Source organism: Cervus elaphus, chromosome 1 (genome assembly GCF_910594005.1).
Source record: "Cervus elaphus chromosome 1, mCerEla1.1, whole genome shotgun sequence".
Classification (NCBI taxonomy): domain Eukaryota; kingdom Metazoa; phylum Chordata; class Mammalia; order Artiodactyla; family Cervidae; genus Cervus; species Cervus elaphus.
In genome coordinates this window covers 48,030,553-48,054,301 of record NC_057815.1, presented here as the reverse complement: position 1 = coordinate 48,054,301, position 23,749 = coordinate 48,030,553, and the positions used below count along the sequence as shown (strand labels likewise).

The following is a 23,749-nucleotide window of genomic DNA, read 5'->3' as shown; positions in this document are numbered from 1 at the left end:
ACTTTACCTAGCCCTGACACCAGCTCATGAGCTCCTAAGACACGACCTGTCCCACTCTGCTCTGCTGCCCCCGTTCGGCTCATGGAGTGCCCAGACAGACAGGCAGACATAAGCATCTGCTGGATAAAAGAAGAAAAACCGAAGATGAACACACGTGAAGGCATAAACTGGTCAACTGTGAAACACTTCAGACTTCATAGGAAACTTCCAGGTTGTTTGGGCATTTTACAAGTCTGTCCATCTTCTGGCTCTGTTGGACAATTGATGCCCACATGCCTGAGAACATGGAAGTGCTTATTCTGGAACTGGCCTGAGATTGAGAAGCACAGACTGTAGCGACAGAGAGAGAGAGGGAGAAGCTGAAGGGGAGCTGAAGAGGACCACAGCCTCAGAAACCATATCTTTCTCATGTATTCAATCAGTAAACATCCACTAAGCACCTCTGAGGTGCCGGGATCTATGCCAGACACCGGGAACACGGCTTTGAACGGGATGATAAGGTCCTTGCCCTCCTGGATCTTATATAGTTCAGTGAGAAGAGGTGAATAAATACAAATAAATAAGAAAAGAGCGGGCAGTAAATAAGCACTTCTGCATCAGATCCTTGACCATCAATTTCAAACAAGACAGCCCTGACTGGTGACTCCTCCTCTCCTGAGTGTTCACACAAACAAATCCAGTTCCCTGCTTTGAGGTTTGTTTTGTGTTTTTCTCCTCCGGTTAGGTCAGCAGCTACAGCATAGATGTGCTAGCTTTTCTAATCTCCAATGAAACCCTGTTTGTATGAAAACTGCCCCTCGCATCTGGGGAGGCCTCTGAAACCGCTCCACCCGGACAGCTTGGGCAGCCAGATGCCATGCTCTCAGAGACCTCCCGCCCCTTGAGAAGAGCCGTGATGCTGCGGATGACTTCCCAGACAGCTACTCGGGGATGCTTTTTCAGGTTGTGTTCCATTCTGCCAGAGCCCTCCAGACTCAGCTGATTGCTGGTGGTAGATTTCTGTGTTATTTAGGGCACCGAAGTCCCACAGTCTTGACACAAACTTAAAATTAGAAATGTATTAAATATAGGAAAGGAGGAAGGTCATTCAGGAAAGGCAGCCTTCTGAGGGAGATGCAGGACAAAGACGCCCTGGAAACTTCCAGGTTCATTAATGGGTTTTACACAGCATTCAAGTGGTATTTCTCCTTCAGAAATAACACTGTGGAAAGCGTAGGGGACTGGCTCAAACCTCAGCTAACACAGCTGAGTGAGTGACTCTGCAAACTAAAAATAGCTGCTTTCCCACTCATTCTGACAGATTTCACTTAGACCCTGGGCACAGGTTGATTCTCCAACAAACAGTTTCAGTCCTGTAGCAAAATGAGGGTTGGTGGCATTTCGGCTTGACAATTACCCAATCCCTGGTTCAGCTCTTGTTTATTTCCATGTTTCTTGCTCCAGTGGCTGCATATGTGCACACGTGCACGTGTGCACTGAGCTCCCTGGCTGGGATCTGGTGCTCTTCAACCAGACGTGGGCAGAATTTAAACCAGGAACATGACTCAGGACCATGGCTGCAGACTGAGCCCAGAGCAAGGCTCTCAGAAACACTGGGAAGCAGGCTTAGTCTCAGGTCTTCTCCTAATTCCCAGCAAGCCTCTCCAGGTCTCAGTTTCCTCACTTATAAAACAAGGATAAACATTCCTATTCTGGCCTACTTCACAGCATCACACTGGGATCAAGAGAGATGACGCACATGAGAGTTACTCTCTTTTAGACAGGACTTCTACCAGAAGGATGGCTGGCAGTGATGGAACAAGTGAAACAGGCAGCCAGACTATAAAACTCGGCTGGACCACAGGACGTGGCAGCCATCCCGCCTGTACCAGGAGCTAAAAGCAGATCCAGGTTCAAGACTTCAGCTCATGTTGTTCCCTCTGCCTGGAAAGTCCTTCCCCCTTGCTAAACTACTCATCTTTAAGGACCCAGTCCAAACACTTCTTTTTTGTTAGTGTCCTCAGAGTAAATCATTCCATCTTCACTGCTCCCTTGGCCTTTTGTACACACCTCCCACAGCACTTTTCACTCTACATGGTAAGGAATTTATTTACACACCTGGAAATTCTTTGATGGCAAAGACTATTCTTTATCTTTGTACCCACCTCCCCAGCCACCACCAAAAGCAAGCATATGGTAGGTGTCAACCAATGTTCCCCAGGTTACCTACGGAATGGGCAAGAGTCCAAAGCCAAGAAGGGGATAGACCCAAGAGACATGCACAAAGGTGGGATAGCACACACAGAACCAGCAGCGGGGGTGGTAGGAGGGGGATGTAGGAAGGTGGAGTCACCCAGGTCTGCTGTTACCAGCAATAAGGTCACAGTCACAGGGACGGGAGTCAGAGCCGAACTGCAAGTCCTGGGAGGGCCAGGTGGGAGCATCCAAGTCCCAATGACCTAAACTGGAACAGGAGGCCCTGGGGATGAGGAACAAGGGCAGCGAACAGAGCCAACATTTCCAGATCTGCCAAAGTTGGGCCAGCAGCTCGGGGTTGAGTGACCTTGGCTATGACACCTAGGGACTCTAGGGGCAGGAGTCATTACAAATTTAAGTAAGGATCAGCTCCTTAAAATAAGAATCAGAAATGGAAAGGACTTTAAGAGGTATAAGAAACCTTAGGAATCACCTGGTCTAACAACCCTAACCTATATATTGGAGAACTAAGGGTACAGGAGGAAAGGCGTTTGTCCAAGTTTACCCAGTCAGGGTAGAATCATGGGGCTTCCCTGGTGGCTCAGCTGGTAAAGAATCCACCTGCAATGCAGGAGACCCTGGTTCAATTCCTGAATCAGGAAGATCCGCTGGAGAAGGGATAGTCCAGTACTCTTGGGCTTCCCCGGTAGCTCAGATGGTAAAGAATTCACCTGCAGTGTGGGAGACCTGGGTTCAACCCCTGGGTTAGAAAGATCGCCTGGAGAAGGGATCGGCTACTCACTCCAGTCTCCTGGCCTAGAGAATTCCATAGAGAGAAAAGCCTGGCAGACAACAGTCCATGGGGTCACAAAGAGTTGGACATGACTGAATGACTCTCAAAAAAAGGGAGGTGGGGGTACAGGAGGAAAGGGGTTTACCCAAGTTTACCCAGTCAGGGAAGAATCATGGCAAGACCCAGGTCTTCTGAACCCCAAGCTGGACCTTGTCCCCTCAGAGGCTGTTGACCTTCAGTCAAGAATGTCTCCTGATGGTTCTACTAACATCACAGGTACCCTAATCTAGCTGCTTCAGAATCTTGGGGGAGCCCCACTGAACCCACTAAGTGAGTACAGACACTTCTGTCCTACTGGGAAGTGCAGGCTTCTACCTTTGGGTGGAGTTCAGAACCAGCGTTCCACAGGAAATGAACAGAGAGTAGCCCCACCGGGAACTTAGAAAGCGAAAGGCTGCAGGTGGAGAGGAAACAAACCAGTTCACACACACCCTGCGCTGACATGTGCATGGGGGTAATCCCAACCATTGTGCTCACCCTGGAACTTTCCAAGCGTGGTTGGAGAGGGCCAGTACCTAAGGCGAAGCTGACAGTGCATGAAACACAGTCTTCAGTGCTGTAAGAACACTGAGCCACGGCCTGTCTGGTCTAAAATCTCGGTCTTTCTCAGGCTAGAGATAAGACAGGGCTCAGAAGAAAAGAATTGGGACTCTCAAAGAATCCAGAGATCCTGACTCCCAGAACTTCCCTGCAGGTGAGCATACACAGGCAACATTGTTTCATCTCTACAGAAAGTATGAGAGCTTTAAGTCCAAGTCCCAGCCCCACAGTTTACCTACTGTGTGATCCAAGGCCAGCAACTTACCCATTAGTCTCCTTATTTTTACCGCAATGATTATAACATCTGTGTCCAAGTTTATTGTAAAAATGAAAGAATAAATGTAAAGCATTTAGCATGCTTCCTGGGCCATAATAACCACCAAGTTACACAGGATTTATTTGCTTTCCTTTGATCGTGGGAGGGGTCAGTCAGACCTCAGTCCAACTGTGTCTCCCTGTGCTTTCCTATCCCACTTGGTTGTCTCTCTGGATCCTCCTGGGCAGACATCCTACCTGATGCCTCAGCCCAGATAGCTCCCTCCTCCCTCTCTTTATCCCTGGACATAGCAGAAGGTAACAGGTCAGCTATGGGCCACTCAGGTCCTTGAAGGTCAGGAATCATCAGCTTAGTCCAAGGCTGTTCCTGTCTCCCCAGGTGTCTGTGCACCTCCCTGGCCAAGCCCCTCTCAGGGTATTCCCTGGTTTATTACAGCTCTGGTCTTCTCTAAGGTGAACCCACTCCTAGCAGCTTACAGCTCTGGGCCTCCAGCAAATAGCTGCCTGAGCAGCCAGACCTGGACATCAACAGCAGAGAGAATTCCCAGACCCAACTTACCAACAGGAAACAACCTGGGGTCTGCACCTGCAGTGAAACCAGTGAGTACACACACCAGTACCAGCTTCCCAGGGCCTGGGAGGAGATGGAGGGGAGCACAGGAATGAAGCTGCCACGGGGCTCAGGGCTCAAGCTGACTCCTCACACTGCCCTGCCAAGAAGCTCAATAAAAATCACATCAAGGTGAGGCTCTCCAGCTATCTGCTTGCACTGCCACGGGGCTACATAGCATGACCACCGCCAGGCATTCCAAGGCTCCAAAGGGAAAGATGCAGCATGCAGGTACTGCATGCTGGGTGGGTGCCAAAAACTTTGCGTGTGACCTTCATTGATCACCTTCTGTGGCAGGTATTCTTGTCCTCATCTTGCCAATAAAACCAGAGACAGAAAAATCCATGAAGCCGGTGTGCCTCTGCTATGCTACCTGACCGCTATGTTTTAAGCATTCTGGGAAAGAAAAGGAAAGCAAGAGAGTCTGAAGCAACAGGTACCAAGCTCTCAGCACCTTCCTCGCTCAGCAGACAGCACTAGCTCAAGTACTGCATTCCCTCCTTCACTGGAGTCAACTTCTCTCAAACACAATCTACAGAAATACAGCAAAAGCCATGAAGATGCTCATGCCCTTTGCCCCTGCAATGTCATCCCCAAGATTTTCCCTTCAAGAAACAGTTCAACAGGGTATTTGCTGCAGAATTCACTATAGTGACCAAAAAAAAGAAGAAATGATCTCAATGTCCAATATTCACAGAATGGTTTGGAAAACCCCAGAACCTTCAAACCATATAATAATAGACAGTCATTTTGAGTAACCTTCAAAGACCAAGAAGAAACAAAACAAGGCATTTGTGATAAAATAAATGAAGAATAAGTATAAAACATCATAAATGCCAGCATTACAACTTTGTAAAGTGTCTACGTGTGTATATGAAAAAAGGAATGTAGTTGTGTTAGGGTGGCAGATAACAGGTGGTTTTATTACTAATGTTATCATATCTAAATTGGTACTGTTCAGTGCCTTTACAATGAAAGAAAAAGACAGATAGACAGACTCAATCCAGCACCAAGGAAAGACCCAGGAGGACCAGGGCTAGGATGTGAGGCAAAAATTGAGAACCGTCCTACATACCCGGAAGGAGGAGGCCAGGCAGGCCCCAGGGGAGGGGAAGCCCTCTAGGTATGGACAGGGTTGTAACTAGTCTGATGCTAATTACAGAAGTCTCACTAGCTTATTAATTTTTTTGACAGACTCAATGAAGACTGAACTCCTACATGAAGTCAACTTGGGTTCAGAGGCACATTTCCTGAGTGGCCATCCTCCTCCTTCTCAAAAACCTAGACTTTGCTTTTCTTTTCTTTTTTTTAAGGACAGCAGTAAAATAAAGTTTAGTAATAGAAACACATACCCAAAAAAAAAAAAGAAAGAAAGAAACATACCCTGGAGAAATTAAGACTCCTGCCTTAAATGGAGAAATTCAAGACATTTCAGGGAACTAAAGGGGCTTGAATAAGCAACTGAACTACTGTGTTTTCTACACTGGGAAATATAAACAGAAGAGCAAACTACTCAGCTTAGTATTAGAGGCCCCTCTGATAAAGTCCCAACTCATCCTTCTGATATTACCTCATATTCCCCACCACAGACACCCCAGGCTCCAGCCAAACAGAACCACCAACGCTCCCCAAACGCCCTCCTCACTTCCCCACCCCCACGACTCAAGTCCTCCTTTCCCTCTCACGCCTGCTCAAGTCTCACCCATCCTCCAAGGCACAGCTCAAGCTGGGTCCTCCGCAAAGCCCAACCCAGTCCTGTACCCTGAATGCATCTCTCACCCTCTGAAGAGGACCTGGAGCCCCTGGAATCTCCAGAGGAGTCACAGACAGTCTGCCCTACAGTACAGGTATCTGGGTGACTGCCTTTTCTACCATATTCAACTTGAACAACTCAAAGCGAAGACCCCTTCAGCCTCCTGTGTGAAACTCACCACACAGCCTGGACTATAGGCACACAGCAGGCCTTCAGTGGACGCTCCCCCAAAAGACAAGGAAGAGACACGTCACCTCTGTGGAAAGAGGTCACTTCCTACCTCAGTCGCTCCTGTTAAGCAAGGCAGACACGAAGGTGTGCCCTTCTGTGGCCCGGAGCCGGGGAGGGATGGATCCTGCTTCTCTGACTGCCAGCCTTCACGAGTCTCCACTGTCCTCCCCAGCTGACCGTAGTCCGCTCGGCCCCAGGTAAACACCTTGCCAGTTACTAAAACAAAAACAAAACTTGAATTAAGGCTATATTCCACGGCTGTGCTCCCATGGGTAAGCAAAGAACTACAAGAGAATGTGTGATCACTCATTTCAGTACCAACTACCACGCAGCAGGGGCCTTCCTATCTTCCTGTAAAGAAGGTGCGCACAGGCACATGTTTACAGGTGTGGGAAGTGAGGCTCAGAGAGGTGAGATGTCTGACTTGATCAAGATCCAACAAGGAGTGAGTGCCAAAGCTGGGTTCCAGCAGAGGCTGCTTCTACAGCCTGGGCTCCTGCCTTTTAACAGATGTGGACATGGCCACAGAGAACACTTCCACTGCTCTCTATGTAACATTTCTAACCCCCCTCCCCTCCCCTACACCTGCCTCGCACTTTGCAGGGGAAAATGATATCTGTTCTTGGGCTCCCCTCCTTCTCATCCAATCCAGAGCCCCCCACCCGCCACCTTGAGGTTCCCCGGGCTCCTGATTTTCCCCAGGCCACAACCTCTCAGTAGCCACTGGCACGTGTTTTCCCCTCCACATAACACAGAGGACCTTCCAGAGTCTGTGCTCTTACCCACAGGAGCAATGCTAACAGTCCCAAGGCGAATGCCTATGTGTGCTAGAGGGAAGGGAGTGAGAGGAAAAAAAAAAAAAAAGACAAAATCACTGGAGCCAGAAAAGCAGTCAGTCCCCCAAATGCACCACCTGGGAAGCTGGCCAGTGCTAAAGACGACTGAAGAAAATGAAGTTTGGAAAAAAGGAACCGGCCTTTCTTCTCCCAGATAAGACAGAATTCACCGAACTTACTCAGTTGTACCAAGTGCCGCATTTGTTATTTCAACAGAAATGCAAAATCTGATGAGGCATAGATTATTAACAGATTCTCTGCAATAAATATGCATAACCATGTGCGCTGTATAAATTCTTTATACATGTTTGTTTTAACAAAGAAAAACTTTGCTTAAGAGACAAAACACCAAGTAATGCATATTAAATTCTAGACAAATCTACTACATACTCTGTGTTTTAGTATCAGAGCTTCATCTGGCCCCACATTCAACATATGGTTTATAGTGTCAGTGAAAAAACAACCACAGGGGAAATGTCAGAGTTGTGAAGGGGTACAGGGCTCTGGGGGAATATGGTTCTCAGGACCAATCTGCTCACAGACACCAATGTCGATACCAAAAAATTCTTCCAGGCTTCCTCAAAGAGGGAACCAAGTCTGTGCAACCCATGGGGTAGCAGATATATTATAAGAACAGGGAAGGGGTCCATTCAGATGTGCTGTTTCCTGACCTCACACGCGCTGTTCCTTTTGCCATGGATGCCCCTTCCTTACATCATTCATCTGACTCAACCTTTAGAGTCCAGCTCATGGATCCCAGTTCTGCAAAACCTTTCTTGACTTTTAAACTCTCCTCAGAATGGAAGAAATCTCCTTCCTATGAGCACCTTTATTACTGTACTCATCAACCACTATGATCCCATTAAACAGGTGAGAAAATTAAGGTTCAGAGAAGTGACCAGCCTTGGGTCACACAGTTAAGCCACAGCTCCTTCTACTAGTCCATGATACCACTCTGCAGTGGTTATTCACACTGGCCCACATCAACATCTCTTAACTCTTCCTTAACTTCTGTAGGATTGAGCGGGGGGAGCTCAAGGGTCCAGGACCCACAAAGCATTCCCAACTGGCAAACTGTCCCTCTGCTTGAGCTCACTGGGGTTTACCACCAGGCTGCCTTAGCAAGAAGAGCCCCAAGAAGCCAGAGGATGAAACTGCTATTTCTTAAAGAACACTAGCATTCCTCTGCTGAGAAGAACTGGCAAGTTGCTAACTGCAAGACTACAGAAAGAACTGTGTTATCACAAACCCCACAGTGAATCCTTTCTTATCAAGTGAGACATCTTAGAACCTTCTCTGCTATTGATTACTAATGTCCAAGACAGGCAAGACTGCCAGAATATGGCGCTACCATGATTACATTTCCAATAGCAATTCAACCATTCCACTTATATAGCACTTTTCACCTTCAAAGCACTTTACAAAGATGAACTAATTAATCTCCATGCTCCCTGGGGATGCCACAGACATTTTATTAGAGACAGTCAGGCTGCCTGGATAGCCAGCCTTTGGGCTCCAACCTAAGATTGCTCAGTCGGGTAGGTCCACTCCCTGAAGCTGTCTGTTTCTCCCCAAAATACACTTTGCATTGGAAGGCTCACAGGGGACAGAGGGAGTGATCCCTTTTTCCTTTTCCTTTAAGCTGACCACCTCCCAGGGGTCTAGCATATTCACAGATCATATCTTAATCAACCCTCATAAGAATTCTGGGAAGTATAGATTAGTAAGCTTATTTTACAGATAAGATTAGATGACTTGAGAGGGTACATGACTTGATCAAGTCCATGAAACCAGCAGAAGATGAAAAGCAAGATTTAAACCTTTGTCTTCTGATTCTAAGACCAATGGCAGACTCAATGATTGCACAGCTGCTGTCACAAACTGAGGAAACCTGGCTGATGAAATAGCCGTTCTCACAATGTTTGAAGAGGGGGAAAACTCAGATTAAATGGATATGTTCTGTGTACCATCCAGCTTTCCTCACTAGAATGGCCTCCTTCCCAGAGGACCATTCAGAACTTGCAACTACAAGCACTGAAATAAAGGCATTAAACACAAGGATTACGATTTTTAGGTCACCTGGAATAAAAGAAAACAATGAATCCACACACAAAAGATGTTCATTAATGCACTGTAGATAAATGTCTGCCTGCCTCGAGCTGAAGCATGCTGGCAAATCCAAGGACATTCAGATCCCAAATGTATAACAAATGAATCTTTACCTTACAGTAAATAATTGTACAGGGCTTCCCCAATGGCTCAAGCAGTTAAGAATCCACCTGCAATGCAGGAGATGCAAGAGACGCAGGTTAGATCCCGGGGCTGGGAGATCCCCTGGAGGAGGAAATGACAACCCACTCCAGTATTCTTGCCTGGAAAATCTCACGGACAGGGGTGTCTGGCAGGCTACAGTCCATAGGGTCGCAATGAGTCACACACAAGTGAGTACACAGCACATCAGCACAAATAATTATATATTACTATGATAAAAAAATAGATATATTAATGTCATCCAACAAGTATAGGTGTGTGTCTCCAGATAAACGGGAGAAACAACATACAGCTCAAAATAAAGTCAGCAAGCAAATTATAGTTAAAAGGCACATCCATGTGAGAGCTAACATAGAATAACCAAGAAACATACATGGCCAAGGGTCCCAATGCAGTGGAGAAAACAACGGGGCCAGATGAGTGGTATTAACAAGGAAGGTCTAAGGAACTTAGAGGGAGCATTCCAAGTTGGAATTGTACCAGCAGGCTTGATGAAACAAATGGCATTAAGGTGAACTTCTGGATAGGAAAAGAAAATGAGAAAATCAGGGAGAACATTCCAGGAGCAGGGAGAGGGGAGAAGCAATGACAGAAATCCAAAAGCACGAGGTGGGCAGGTGGAGAGTGTGAGGGTCGCAAGGCTGGGAGGTGGAGGCGAGTCAGGGCTGCCAGGCTGGGGCCGCCACAGGGCAACGCCAGGCTCAGGGTCTGGACCTGACCATCAAGACTTATTTGCTTGCACTTCTATCAGCAAAATACTTCCAACATACACATACATATATATATACATGCATATTCATTTATTAAAGCATGCACTTGCATTATACATATTTGTGAATTAGATACTTTTATGGAGAAGGAAATGGCAACCCACTCCAGTACTCTTGCCTGGAAAATCCCATGGACTGAAAAGCCTGGTAGGCTACAGTCCATCGGGTCGCAAAGAGTCAGACACGACTGAGCGACTTCACATTCACATATGCAAAGATAAAGATAAAAATAAAAGTGGAGAAGACTCTTGAGAGTCCATTGGACAGCACGGAGATCAAACCAGTCAATCCTTAAGGAAATCAACCCTGAATTGGAAGGACTGATGCTGAAGCTGAAGTTCCAATACTTTGGCCACCTGATGCCAAGAACCAACTCATTGGAAAAGACCCTGATGCTGGGAAAGATTGAGGGCAGGAGGAGAAGGGAGCAATAGAGAATGAGATGGTTGGGTGGCACCACCGACTTAATGGACATGAGTTTGAGCAAACTCTGGGAGATACTAAAGGACAGGGAAGCCTGGTGGGCTGCAGTCCATGGGGTTGCAACGAGTCAGACATGACTTAATGATTGAACAATAACAATACCTTTATTCAAAACTATCTAGTATAAAAGACCCTGATGCTGGGAAAGATTGAAGGTAGGAGGAGAAGGGGACAACAGAGGATCAGACAGTTGGATGGCATTACCAACTCGATGAACATGAGTTTGAGCAAGCTCCAGGAGCTGGTGATAGACAGGGAAGTCTGGTGTGCTTCAGTCCATGGGGTCACAAAGAGTTGGATATGACTGAGTGACTGAACTGAACTGAGTATAAAACACACTTCAAAGGTAGAAAATTTAAAAGAATGAAATAAAAACACAAAAGACATCATAATTTTCTGTTCCCACACCCTGGCAATTCATCTGGCATGCTCACTTTAGGGATGAGCGCTACATGGACTCTCAGTCTCAGACTGCAGACTTTGGGGCAGAGGTAGGGTCTGATGAAATGAGTGTTTTGGGGGTGGTACATCTGCAAAGGATCAGCAGGTGGGCAGTAATAATACTCATAGCTAACATTTCCTTCCACAGCATCCACTGTGTGCCTAAGCACTCTGTTCTGGGAATTCCCTATATACTGTTCTAAACCATCTCTATGCAGTATCCTAAGAACACCATGAGACAGATACTCTTACCAGCCCCTTCTTGCTGACAGGGAAAAGGTTCTAGGGGTGAGGAGAGGGGATAAGCAAAGTCACAGTAGGAGCAAGTTAAAAGGAAAGGAAGGAAGGAAAAGAAGCCACTACAGAGACACAAGCCTGAGATGTATCAGCCACAGCCGAGGCTGAAGTCACGAGGGGCTGGGGAGGTAAGAATTTGCAAGGCTTGACACCCCATTTGATGTGAGAGAAAGGGGATGGGAGGAGATAAACAGCACTCTGATTTCAGGACTTCAAGGTTAGTGGGAAGGTGGTGGGGCCATGAAAAGGAACAAAAGGGCAGAGACACTAGATTGGGGGTTCCAATCTAGTTGGATCCAATCTAGCGCCAGTCTAATTGGGACTCAGGCAATGTTATTTTGTTACTAAGTGATTTAAATCCCCTGGGGCCTTTTTATAAGCCCCTTTTGATAAGCATCTTAACAAACGGGCAAATACAAAAAAGGGGGAGTGAATGAAGAGAAAGAAGATGAGGTGCAAAGCCCTGGACGCTCTCGGGCCAGAGAAGACTCGGGAAGCGGGGTGGATGGGGAATGGTCACGGAGCCAGCTTCCTTTACCATCCGGGGGCTGCCCGAGATGGTGGTGCAGGCAGGGGCTGCGGCCACAGCAACCGGCGCAGCGAGAAGCAGCTCCGACAGTACCATCAGTCCTCGGGGGAAGAGGAATCTTTACCCTGTTCAAGGAAAGGGGTCCTGAAGGTGACAAGAAGGTAGGTTACACTGTAACATAAGGAATGTCCATATTTTCTTAACAGAATCTGTCCCAGGAGGAAACAATGCCACTGAAGATATCAAAATGGAGTTATAGCAAATAGAGGCGGATGTTACAAAAAGAATCCCACAGGGCAGGCAGAGGGAAGTCCACACAACCTCTTCAGTCCCTCCCACCTGGAATGTTCCAGGATGCTATGACACCTTCTGGAGTACACACGCGCGCGCGCACACACACACACACACACACATGAGGAGGAAACCTCTGTGCACTTAGGAGCTCTATTTATAATTCACCTGTTTACAAACACCTATTACTCTCAGGGTTGTTAATTCTAAGTCCTTGGAGTATAAGCACCTCATTTCTGTAACCCATCCTCCGTTCTGCTATGTGGACAGAGACTTTATAAAAAGGCACTTGATGATAAAAACCAAGAGGTTTTCAACACAGAACTAAGTGTCCGAGAGTCACCCAGTAGGAGAGAGGAGAACAGAGAGGGGAGCTCAGAGCACAGGGCCGGACGCCAGCACACCAGGCTACTGCCCTCGGGCAGACGTGTCACCCTGCTGCTTCTCAAGGCCGCTACACTGCTTCCCTCCATCCCCACCGTCTCCTCTCCCCCCACCTCATTCACCCCGTCAACTCCTGCTCACTCTGCAGCTCTGCGCAGTCCTCAGCCCAGATCAGACTCTTCCACGCAACAATCTCAGAGAACCACTTTCCTCATCTGGGGAGCACTTGTCTCAGTTTATAAATGTACACTCATTAGAAGGACTGTTGATTAAAGTCTGTCTTCCCTCCAGAGAGTTGGCTCATGATAGCAGGCGCTACATCTGCCCATTCCTGATTCTTAGAAAAATGCCCAGCACAGAGTAGATGCTCAATAAAATTGTTGCCTGAATGAACAAATGAACAATCTAACTGTCTCCACTTACCTACTTCTTGCTCCCCACTACTAACCCTTGTCATTTGCTGGCTCTATAATCTTGAACAAATGACTCAACATATGAAAAATGGGAATAAGAACACCTTCTCTGTAGGGCTGTTGCAAGGATACTTTTTCATAAAGTGCGTGACACATAACAGTAAATGTTAGCCCTATTACTACTATCCCCCCCAACTCAACACCACAGCCTCTCCCAGGATTCCCGTCGCTTCACTCCCAGTTTCTACTGATTTGCCAAATCTCTGCCAGCTGCCAACTACCAATATCTTAGGGCCATTGCCTCTAATGACAATAAGAGAAGAGACTGAAGTTTCACCATTGGATTTTGGGATTTTTATTAGATGCAAGCATAGTATCTGGCACATCGCATCATACAGCACAAATAAATTTAAACTCAAGGGTAAAAAGGAAGAGGGTGGGAGAGAGCAATGGGAAAGAGATGAAGCAAGGTGAGCTAGAGAAGATAAGATGCTTTAACCAGAGACTCAGAGACCTGGATTCTAAACCAGGCTTCTCTCCAAGACTTCATTACCTTGAACATGTCCCTTCCCTTTGGGAACATACTTTTTCCATCCATACAGTAAGAGGACTGGGATAGATGACCTCTGAGACATTCTCCTGGTCTAAACTTTAATAATGATGTCTAAAAATTTTCAGGGTCAAAATGAATAGTATACAAGGAAATCAGAATTGAGAGACATGTGTACCCCAATGTTCACTACAGCACTGTTTACAATAGCCAGGACATGGAAGCAACCTAGATGTCCATCGGCAGATGAATGGATAAGGAAGTTGTGGTACATATACACAATGGAATATTACTCAGCTATAAAAAAGAACAGATTTGAGTCAGTTCTAATGAGGTGGATGAAACTGGAGCCCATTATACAGAGTGAAGTCAGAAAGAAAAACACCAATGCAATATATTAATGCATATATATGGAATTTAGAAAGATGGTAATGATGACCCTATATGCAAGACAGCAAAAAAGACACAGATGTAAAGAACAGACTTTTGGACTATGTGGGAGAAGGCGAGGGTGAGATGATTTGAGAGAATAGCATTGAAACATCTCTATTACCATACGTAAAATAGATGACCAGTGCAAGTTCGATGCATGAAGCAGGGCACTCAAAGCTGGTGCTCTGGGACAGCCCAGAGGGATGGGGTGGGGAGGGAGGTGGGAGGGGGGTTCAGGTTGGGGGGACACATGTGCACCCATGGGTGATTCATGTCGATGTATGGCAAAAACCACCAAAATACTGTAATTAGCCTCCAATTAAAATAAGTAAATTAATTTTAAAAATGAGTGGTGTACAATCTAATTTTATTGGCACCTTCTGACTATCTAGTCTGACCAGTGTCCTCAAATAAAACATCCACTTTAGTATCAAAGACTACTAATGTGGTTAACAGTCCTTTTCTACTTCAGTACAGTTGATTTATAATGCTGTGCCAATCTCTGCTACTCAGCAAAGTGTTTCAGTTGTACACATGCATACATTCTTTTTTTTCTTTTTCAAGTACACTTGATTGTCAATGTTGTGGTAACCAGTTTTAAAAATTGGAAACCTGGCTGCATATCTTATTTTTTCTTTTTTTTGTAAAATTTCCCAGGTCTCCAAAGTTGTACCATGAAGAATATCACATAATGAAGGTTTGGAATTTTTCAAAAATTAATATAGAAATAAAAATTCCAAACATGAGCTGTCCAGCTAAAAAGAAGAGAAGTAATCTGCAAAGTGGTTGAATAAAAACATAAGGGCCTGGGATAATTATTTATTGGGAGTTGACTCTGTGCAAAACTCTATTTTAGGCATTGCCATGAAGTTATATAATTTGATCAACACTGAACAATGGGTGTAAACCCCATTTTACAGAAAAAGAAACAGGTCACAGAGGTTAAATGACTTGCTCAAGATCACACAGCTTGTGAGTGACAACCCTGCAACAATTAGATAATGATACTAACGTGTGTCCTAAGTGGTTTCGGTCGTGTCTGACTCTCTGCGACCCCATGAGCTCTTAGCCTGCCAGGCTCCCCTGCCCATGGCATTTTCCTGGCAAGAGTACTGGAGTGGGTCACCATGCCCTCCTCCAGGGGATCTCCCCCACCCAGGGATCAAACCCACATCTCCTACGTCTCCTGCACTGCAGGTGGATTCTTTACCACCGAGCCACCTAGGATGCCCCAACGATAATAACTAATATTTGAGAGCACTAACTTCATGCCAAACTCTTGACATGGATTGTCCCCTTTAGTCCACGAAACCCCGCTGTGAGAAGGCATTTATACAGTCCTCAAGTTACGGTAAGTTACAGCATAAGGAGAGGCGAAGGCTCAGGTTCAGAGCTTAGAGCTGCCCCCAGTCAGGGCGCCTGGCCACTGCCCCGCAGGGGACCCACCAGTCCGTGTCTGGCTCACACTGCCCCTCCAAAAGTGAGCAGTCCCATGGACTTCCAGAGGCTGTTCAGAGTCACAGGGATGCCTGTGTGGGCTAGGGGCACGAAGCCAGCCCGGTCAATTTACTTAGGGAGCATCATCCTTGGCCCAGACGGCAAAGACATGCCAGGTGCTCCACACAGCCGCTCCATTTTCACCACTGACTTTATTAGCTGTTCAACCAGGGGCACTGGTGAGGGAAGACCAGACAGACTGTGCCTGAGAAGCCCTGGACCAGCTGCAGGACTGTCTATACCACGCAGGACGGGGGCGTCCCAGACAAACGCAGGGAGGGCCGGTTTCTCCTCCAGTCCTGGTGAGGGCATCTTGGGAAGCCCCGGTCCTAGACTGTCTAATGTGTTGAGCTCTCTTGCCCTCCACAAGCCCATCCCTCCAAGTACCTCTGTTCTCACAGCACTGATGGCAGCCCTTCTGTCAAGGGCACATTCCACCTCCTCGCTCCCAGGCCTCAGGGTTGTGCTGTGCCCCAGCCCATATTGCCGGTCGGCCTGCTTGTTCTACCCACAGGATCCCTTCTCACCCTTCAGGGCCTGGCTCCAATGCCACTGCCTCCCTAAAGTATTCCACTATCCCCTAAGTCAAAACAGGCCATCTCTTTCTTAGGAGCCACAGGCACGGTGCTTGTACCCTGGTCCAACTACTATCCTATGCCTCCAAAGAGGAGATCATTTGATGACATGTCTTTTATCGCCCACTGTCTCAGTCAAGGTTCTCCAGTGAAAAAGAACCAGGAGGTCCTATAGAGCAAGATGTAGTAGAAGGAACTGGCTCACACAGTTTTGAAGGCTGGCAAGTCCAAAATCTGCAGAGCCAGAGTCCAAATTCAGAGGCTGTTGGCTGGAGTCAGGCATGAGAGTTTTCTCTTACTCAGAGAAGGGTCAGCCTTTTGTTCTATTCGGGTCTTAAACTGATTAGATGAGGCCCACCCACATGAGGGAGGGCAGTCTGCTTTACTCAGTCTATTTATATGAATGTTAATTTCCAAAAACACTCTTATAGAAACACCCCGAATAACATTCACACAAATATCTGGGCACCTATGGCCCAGTTAAGGTGACACATAAAAATGAACAGTCACATAAACCAAAGGGTGCAGAACAGTGACCTTCCTAAGCTCTCTGTATTCCTCAGAGCACCTAGCACAGGGCCTGCCCAGAGCAGGTGCTCAGTGTTTGCTGAAAGGAAGAAGAGTTGCAGGCACTGCTTCCCACAGGCTTTTGTTTGCCACAAGGATGCCACAGACCATCCCATCCAACTCCCCGCAAGAGAAAACAAAACTGAGGAAAATAAATAACTCTTCCAAGTCACATAGACTACTTGCAAGCAGAGCCAAGCACTCTCAATATTCAACAAATAGTTCCTGAGCACTTTCTACACACCAGGCGCTGTCCCAGTGCTAGGGGCCACAGCGGGGAAGGAAACAGACAAAACTCCCTTCCTTGGGGGGGGGGGGGGGGGGGGGGGAGGCGGAGACAGAATAACGGACAAAAATCACATGAAACATATCCGCTGGCAAAGGATTTTAAGTGCTATAGAGAGATACAACGTAGGGAAAGAGGACGGGCAAAGCTGGCTTGGGAGGGGGAGGCCAGGACAGGTGCCCAGCTCCCCACTTCCTGTCTGGGGCTTTTCCTCTGTAGCACACCCCCTTTCTTAAAGGAAGAATCTTGCATTGAACAGACCTCACCCAACTCCTGAAGGGGCAGTGAGACTGGCTCTAACTACCTCTCAGGTCTATTGATGAAAAAGGGAACAATAAATATGAAAGCACTTTACAAACTCTAAATAGAGGAACTGGCGATATGACTATAACTCTTTCTCTAAAACCAGTTTGCAAAGAACCATCCTGAGAGGCTGAGCCACGATCCCTGGCCCTGAGGACGCTTCTCTGGCTGAGTGCTAGGGCTTCCTGCTCCTCCAGGGGCCCAGTGGCACACCAGACCACCAGTCCCTACCTAGCAGTCACTTGGCACCCAGAGGGAAAAAAAAATCCCTAACAGAGGCCGCTGGCTCTGCAGATGTTTTCCATCTCATTCCACATTCCAACTCCAAAGCTTCTCTGCACACTTTCAGAGTCTTATTAATAACATTTTAAAATGTAGATTGCTGCCTAATCTTAGCTGCGTAATTAAAAAAATAATCTTGCTTCTCTTCCTCCCCGCAAGAAAGGGAACTATACCCCAGGGCTTCTGCAGCTAAGAATCACACCCTGCAGAAAAGCTAGCAGGAGCCTGGGTGGGGGTGGGAGGGTGGCAGGTGGGAGTTGGGGGAAGTTGAAGCCAAGAAGGGAATCTAATCCTTGATTTTCAAGAAAATGGAAAACGGGACTGAAGGAAGTGAGGGATTTGCCTGAGGACATACCATGTATTTTGGCGGAGTCAGAACCGGAATCCCAGTTTCCTGCTTTCCAAGAGCCTCTGTCCATGGCCTCGTGGGGAGAGGAGAGGAAGAAGGCCGCCAAGAAGTTCTTGAACCTAGACAGCGTATTAAAAAGCAAAGACCTCACTTTGTCAACAAAGGTCCGTATAGTCAAAGTTATGGTTTTTCCAGTAGTCATATACGGATGTGCGAGTTGGACCATAAAGAAGCCTGAGCGCTGAAGAACTAATGCTTTCGAATTGTGGTGCTGGAGAAGACTCTTGAGAGTCCCTTGGACAGCCAGATCAAACCAGTCAATCCTAAAGGACATCAATTCTGATTATTCATTGGAAGGACTGGTGCTGAAGCTGAAGCTCCAATACTTTGGCCACCTGATGCAAAGAGCCAACTCATTGGAAAAGACTCTGATGCTGGCAAAGACTAAGGGTAGGAGAAGGGGACAACGGAGGATGAGATGGTTGGGTGGCATCACCGACTCGATGGATATGAGTTTGAGCAAGTTCTAGGAGTTGGTGATGGACAGGGAAGCTTGGTGTGCTGCAGTCCATGGGATCACAAAGAGCTGGACAAAACTTAGCGACTGAACAATAACAAGGAACCCATACCTCTGTGATTCTCCGTCAGCACCACTCACTGCGTCAGGACAAACAGCTACAGGTCTCAATTGTTGAAGGTGACCGTGGGATCAAGGCTCAAAATTCCTACATTCAGTTCGGACTCACAGAGCACCAGAGCAGGAAGGGTCCTCAAGGGACTCAAACCCCACCCCCACTGTGTGCTTCAGCGGGAAAAGTGCAGCCCAGTGAGCAAAGTGACTGACTTACCCAAGGTCACGTAGTGGGTTAGAAGCAAAACAGGACTAGAACTCAGGTCATTCTGACTTCTAGCACATTCTCCTCACAGCTTCTTAGAAAAACCCCAGTCAACCTATCAAAGCTTTCGTTGTCACCTGCATCAGTTAATTACCCAAGGCCTCCTGGGCTCCTTGGCAGAAAAGGACAGAGACCAGTGAGGCCCACACGGCCCCTCACTGCCTGCCTCCCTAGCATGGCTTCTTGGAAGGACCAAGGGCAAGGTCATGGAAAGACACACATCCCCACCCTTATCTCAGAGTTCTCCTCTCCCCACCTAGAACTGCTGTCCTGGCCCTGAACTTCGCTTTCAATTGCTGTCTCTTGCAAATGATCATCAGCAGTTTCCATCTCTGTGAAGTTACAAAAAAAGAAGAAGAAAAAAGGCCAAGCACTGCGCCCAGCTGTTGGTGAGGCCGAGTTTTCCACTGATGACGATGACTCACGGTACCCAAGCTGGAGGCTGAGCTGGGAATGAGATGGGAGATCCGGCAGGGCCAAGGGAAAGCCGCAGTTCTCCAGCACGCCTGGGCCTGCAGAGAGGCGCTGCCTGGGTCCCTTGGGTGAATTCCCGGCACTCGGCTGTGTGAACACAGCGCCCCCTGCAGGCCAACCTGAGGCCAGCAGGACCAGGAGCAGGAATAAACCATTACCCGGGGCCAGGGCATCCTGCAGAACTCACCGTGGCACCCAAGCTGTTACGTTAGGAAACCAGGGTTCCACCTCCGAAACCCCAAGAGATCCCACTATACTATTTGCATCCTTGGCTTTCAAAGAGAAACTGAACTGTTAGTTAATAGGAGGCCCAGATTAAGATCTTCAAGCAGAGAGGCAGAAGCTGCCCCCGAACTTTGGGAGGGCAAAAAATTCACCCAGGGGTAGGAGCAAGGAGGGAAAGCAGCCTGTCCTGGGATGCCAGTCTGTGATCAACCGGCGAGAACATCTTGGCACCTGACTCTGATGGTGCCTCAAATTTCTTCTAACCCCGGGGACTATCCCAGGTTCTTCAGTAGCATGTGTGTGTGCCCAGTTGCTCAGTTGTGTCTGACTCTTTGCAACCCCATGGATTGTAGCCCACCAGGTTTCTCCATCCATGGGGTTCTCCAGGCAAGAACACTGGAGCGGTGAGTATAAAAGACCTACTGGGGAGACTTCCCTGGCAGTCCAGTGGTTAAGACTCCACACTTCCAATGCAGGGGACATGGGTCCAGTCCCTGGTGGGGAAACTAAGATCCCACATGCCACATGGCATTTTAAAAAAATCTTTTAAAGACCTATTGGAGCCCTAAAAGAGCTGCACTCACAGATGGGGGGGGGGGGCATTCTCCCACCCCCACCTTGGAGGACCCTGTGAGAGGGAGACCTGAGAAGCAGGACAAGGTCAAGAAGGGTCTGTAGAAGTGACGCCCACTCGCTGCTGGTGCCCCGAGGACGTCCCACTTGCCTCAAGCAGTGGCAGTAAAGAGCACCACCGGAAGAGGCCATAAGGAGGACTGTTAGGATCAAGCACTCATCAGGAAAGGGAAGCTAATCAGACGTGGAGCCCCAGTCATTTCAACAAAAGGGGCACTGCAAGTTACATTCCAATTGCTCACCTGGAGGTCCAGAGCCTCATGGTGTGAAGAAGGGCCACAGGCCAGGTCCACAGAGGGACAGCCTGTCTTCCCTGTCCGCGTCTGACCTCTCCCACCCTGCTCCCTGAGCCCATCTGTCCCTCAGGCCCCAGAAGAAACATCCTTTTTACCAGTACCCCAGCCACCAACAAACTGCACCAGTGTGGCCCTTCTGTAAAAACCCAATCCGGCTTAAGATGACCTCCGGGGACTGACACTAGGTCCCACCAGAGACGGTGAGCACCAAAGCAGCAGGGCCTTCCCTGAGCGGCTGGCTTTTCCTGGGCCAGGGACTGGGAAAGGCATCTGCTGCACGGGGTTTTTCATTTCATAGGATCAGCTCCAACCAAATCAGCAAAGCACTGTTACTATGGACCATCTGCCAGGACCCGGAAACAGCCCTGTTACATAAAGGGGCTGGTGTAATGAAATTTATTAAACTGGATTCTTCCTTCCTCCATAAAGGAGATGAAGCAATTAAAGTCTCTCTCATGAGAGGTGCTGCAGGGCAGTAAAAGGGCCATGGGCTCAAGATCCCTGGGTTCTAATCCTGACCCTGTGTCCATGAGCTGTGGGACCATCTCCCCAGGCTTCTGTTTCCTCATATTTCAAGTAAGGATGAGAACGCCTCTTCCAGCATTAAAATTCCATGACTTCTTACTGTTTTCACCAAAATGGCCAAAAAGTAAGCATACACTGATATGAATTTTGTACTGTAGCGTTTTCTGAAGAAGAGCAATGCCTTCATATTTGCAGACTAAATGAGGACAGTGCTGAGCGGAGCCCCTGGCCCAGGGGCGTGCTAGGGGAAGGTGCGCAGAAGAGAGACCAGAGCTTGGAACCTTCTATCACCAGGCAGGAAAGGCCCGAGGGAGTCACCACAGTTCTCTGGGAAGCAGTACTGTCAGTGAGCCCCGGGCTGTGCATGCAGCCATCTGCATGTATTGTACACATCCAGGATCTTACTTGATCCTCCTCCTAACGCCCTCCAGTTGACAAGGTGACATTGCCGACCCCGTTTCACACTGAGCAAGGTAAGGCCAAGTAACTAGGCGGGATGAAGCCACATCTCCTAACCTCTCTTCCTCACACATACAATGGAGAGGGAGCCTTGCTTGGCAAACTTTGTGTAAGGATTAAATAGACGATTTTGCAAAGCCCTGGCAAAACGCCTGGCACACAGTGCATCCTTGGTAAACACGAATAACCATTCCCTACACCCTTCATCTCCTCGGGGAGGTGTGGGAGAAACCCCAAATCTGCTCATCCAAAGATTCAAGATGCAAGGAAACAAGACGCGGTCCCTGGGGCCTGAGACAGCTCCCCAGAGGGCGAACCAGCAAACCAGGTGACTCTAGGCCCCACCTGTTTTGCACTTTCTATCAGTCAGATCACAGGGGAGAGGACCCCCTAAGAATCTGGACTACCTCAAAATCAGCCACAGCGAAGAGGCCGGAGCAGAAAGCTGCCTACGAGAGCCGCTCCGAGGCAGGGCCTCCCCACCCTTGTTCATGTCTCTCACCTGCTCCCCAAACCTTCAGCCACCCCTCCCACTGTTCACAGTAAAGCCAGAATAAATCCATGCCTATATTCTTGAGAGATCCCAGTCCCTTCTGATCCCGCCTGGCCCCATGGTAAGCAAACTACACCAGGGAGCACTTCCTACTGCTATACCTTTGTTTCCAGGATTCCTTCTGCCTGGAATGCCCTGCCCTCCCCTCAGCCTATTCAACAAGTATTTGTTGAACAGTAGAGTGAGGACGTGAAGGAAGGAGTGTGCGAATGAATGAATGACATGATATTTCCCCCTTGAGGCAGCCAAATTAGGGATTACACTTCTCATTTAACAGATGAGGAAATTCAGGCTCAGAAAGACTAAATGACTAGTTCAAGATCACCCGGCCAATGAACAGCCAGATTAGGACTTGGACCTGGCTCTTCTGGGCTCTTTTGGCTGCATCAGGCTTCCTCCTGAGGTAGAAAGTCACTCTTAGATTAGGAAAAAGCTGATCCAAGATTCCTCAAAATGGGCCAATTTCATCCTGGCCCACATCCGAGAGCACTTTAAGGCACTGGCTGTCACCGTGATTATTGAGCATTCCCGTGAGACAGGCACGGTCCCCAGAGGAAGGGCAAGCACAGTGCCATCTGTCAAGAGCCTAAAAATGATGGTGCAATTACAGGCCGGTCACTTAATGCTCACTTTTAGAGTGCTCCTGGAACAAATCAATCCCCACCAGGAAAGAGGAGGAGGGTTCTCTGAATGGAAACTCAGCCCTCTTGCTAGGGGCCAAGGAGCCCTTCCCAGAAGCACCCTGTGAGCTCGCGGCAGGGCAGGCCCCCACCCCTGCCTCCCGTGGACAGACTGGGCAGCCGCGGGCCCGAGGCAGAGCCTGGCAGACACGCAGCGGCAGAGCCGGCCCCACAAGCCTGGGCACCAGGCCTCACCGTCAGCCTCAAGGAGCTGAAGCTCTCCGGCCCTGGGCCTCTCCAAGAAGGTGGGAAGAGGGCAGGACCTCGGGCCAAGTCTCCTGAGCACAGCCTCCGAAAGTGGCATCCCTCCCACATCCAAAGCTCCAGGCGCCCATGCAGCTAACTCTCATGGGGCCCTTTTCAATGCCAGGGGAGAGCTGAGGAGAATAAACCAGACCCAGTCCCTAACCTGCTCACACCTGGAGAGGGGAGAGCGATGACAAATGAGTAAACAAGCCATACTGTGGTTTCAGGCGGTGAAAACTGCTTGGGTGGCAGATAAAGGCGGGCTGGGAGTAGACTGCGTCTGAGAGAGGTGAGGGGGCCACCCTGGGCCGGGTGGACAGGGAGGGCCTCTGTGAGAGGGGACAGCGGGCAGGGGGCGATGGCGTGCGGCAGCTGCCACATGGGCAGGGCCAGGGAGACGAGCACGCCGGCAGGGGGAACTGCTGGAGTCCTGCCTTGGACAGGAAAGGCACTTGAACTCTTCTCAGATGGCCTTCCACCGCCAGGTGCCACCCCCAAACCCGCTCCGCAAACACCTGCCCTTCACTGCTTCTCAGGCCCCTCTCCCCAGCAGCCCACCACCAGTTTTCTCCACAGAAGAGAAAAACCTATTTGTTCCTTTCTGCCCTCCAGCCTGGGGGAGTCACTTGCTCCATTTCAAGGGCAGTCACTCCGAAGGGAGGTGGCAAACGCAAAAGAAATGAGCCTGACCTTTGATATCAAACAGAGCATGCTTCCAGTGTCTGCTTGGTTAATTAGCTGTGTTACTTTAGACAAGTCACTCAGCCT

The 23,749-nt window shown here is 48.5% G+C and overlaps 1 protein-coding gene across 4 annotated transcripts in view; it reads right to left on the bottom strand.

Moving 5' to 3' along the window:
• SERGEF (secretion regulating guanine nucleotide exchange factor) overlaps positions 1–23,749 on the bottom strand; it is a 229,385-nt gene that overhangs the window by 166,698 nt on the left and 38,938 nt on the right. For all 4 annotated transcript variants that reach the window (XM_043901778.1, XM_043901769.1, XM_043901751.1 and 1 more), the window contains one exon: positions 6,488–6,654. In XM_043901778.1, coding sequence (XP_043757713.1) covers positions 6,488–6,654 — 167 coding nt within the window. The remainder of the gene's footprint in view (positions 1–6,487; positions 6,655–23,749) is intronic.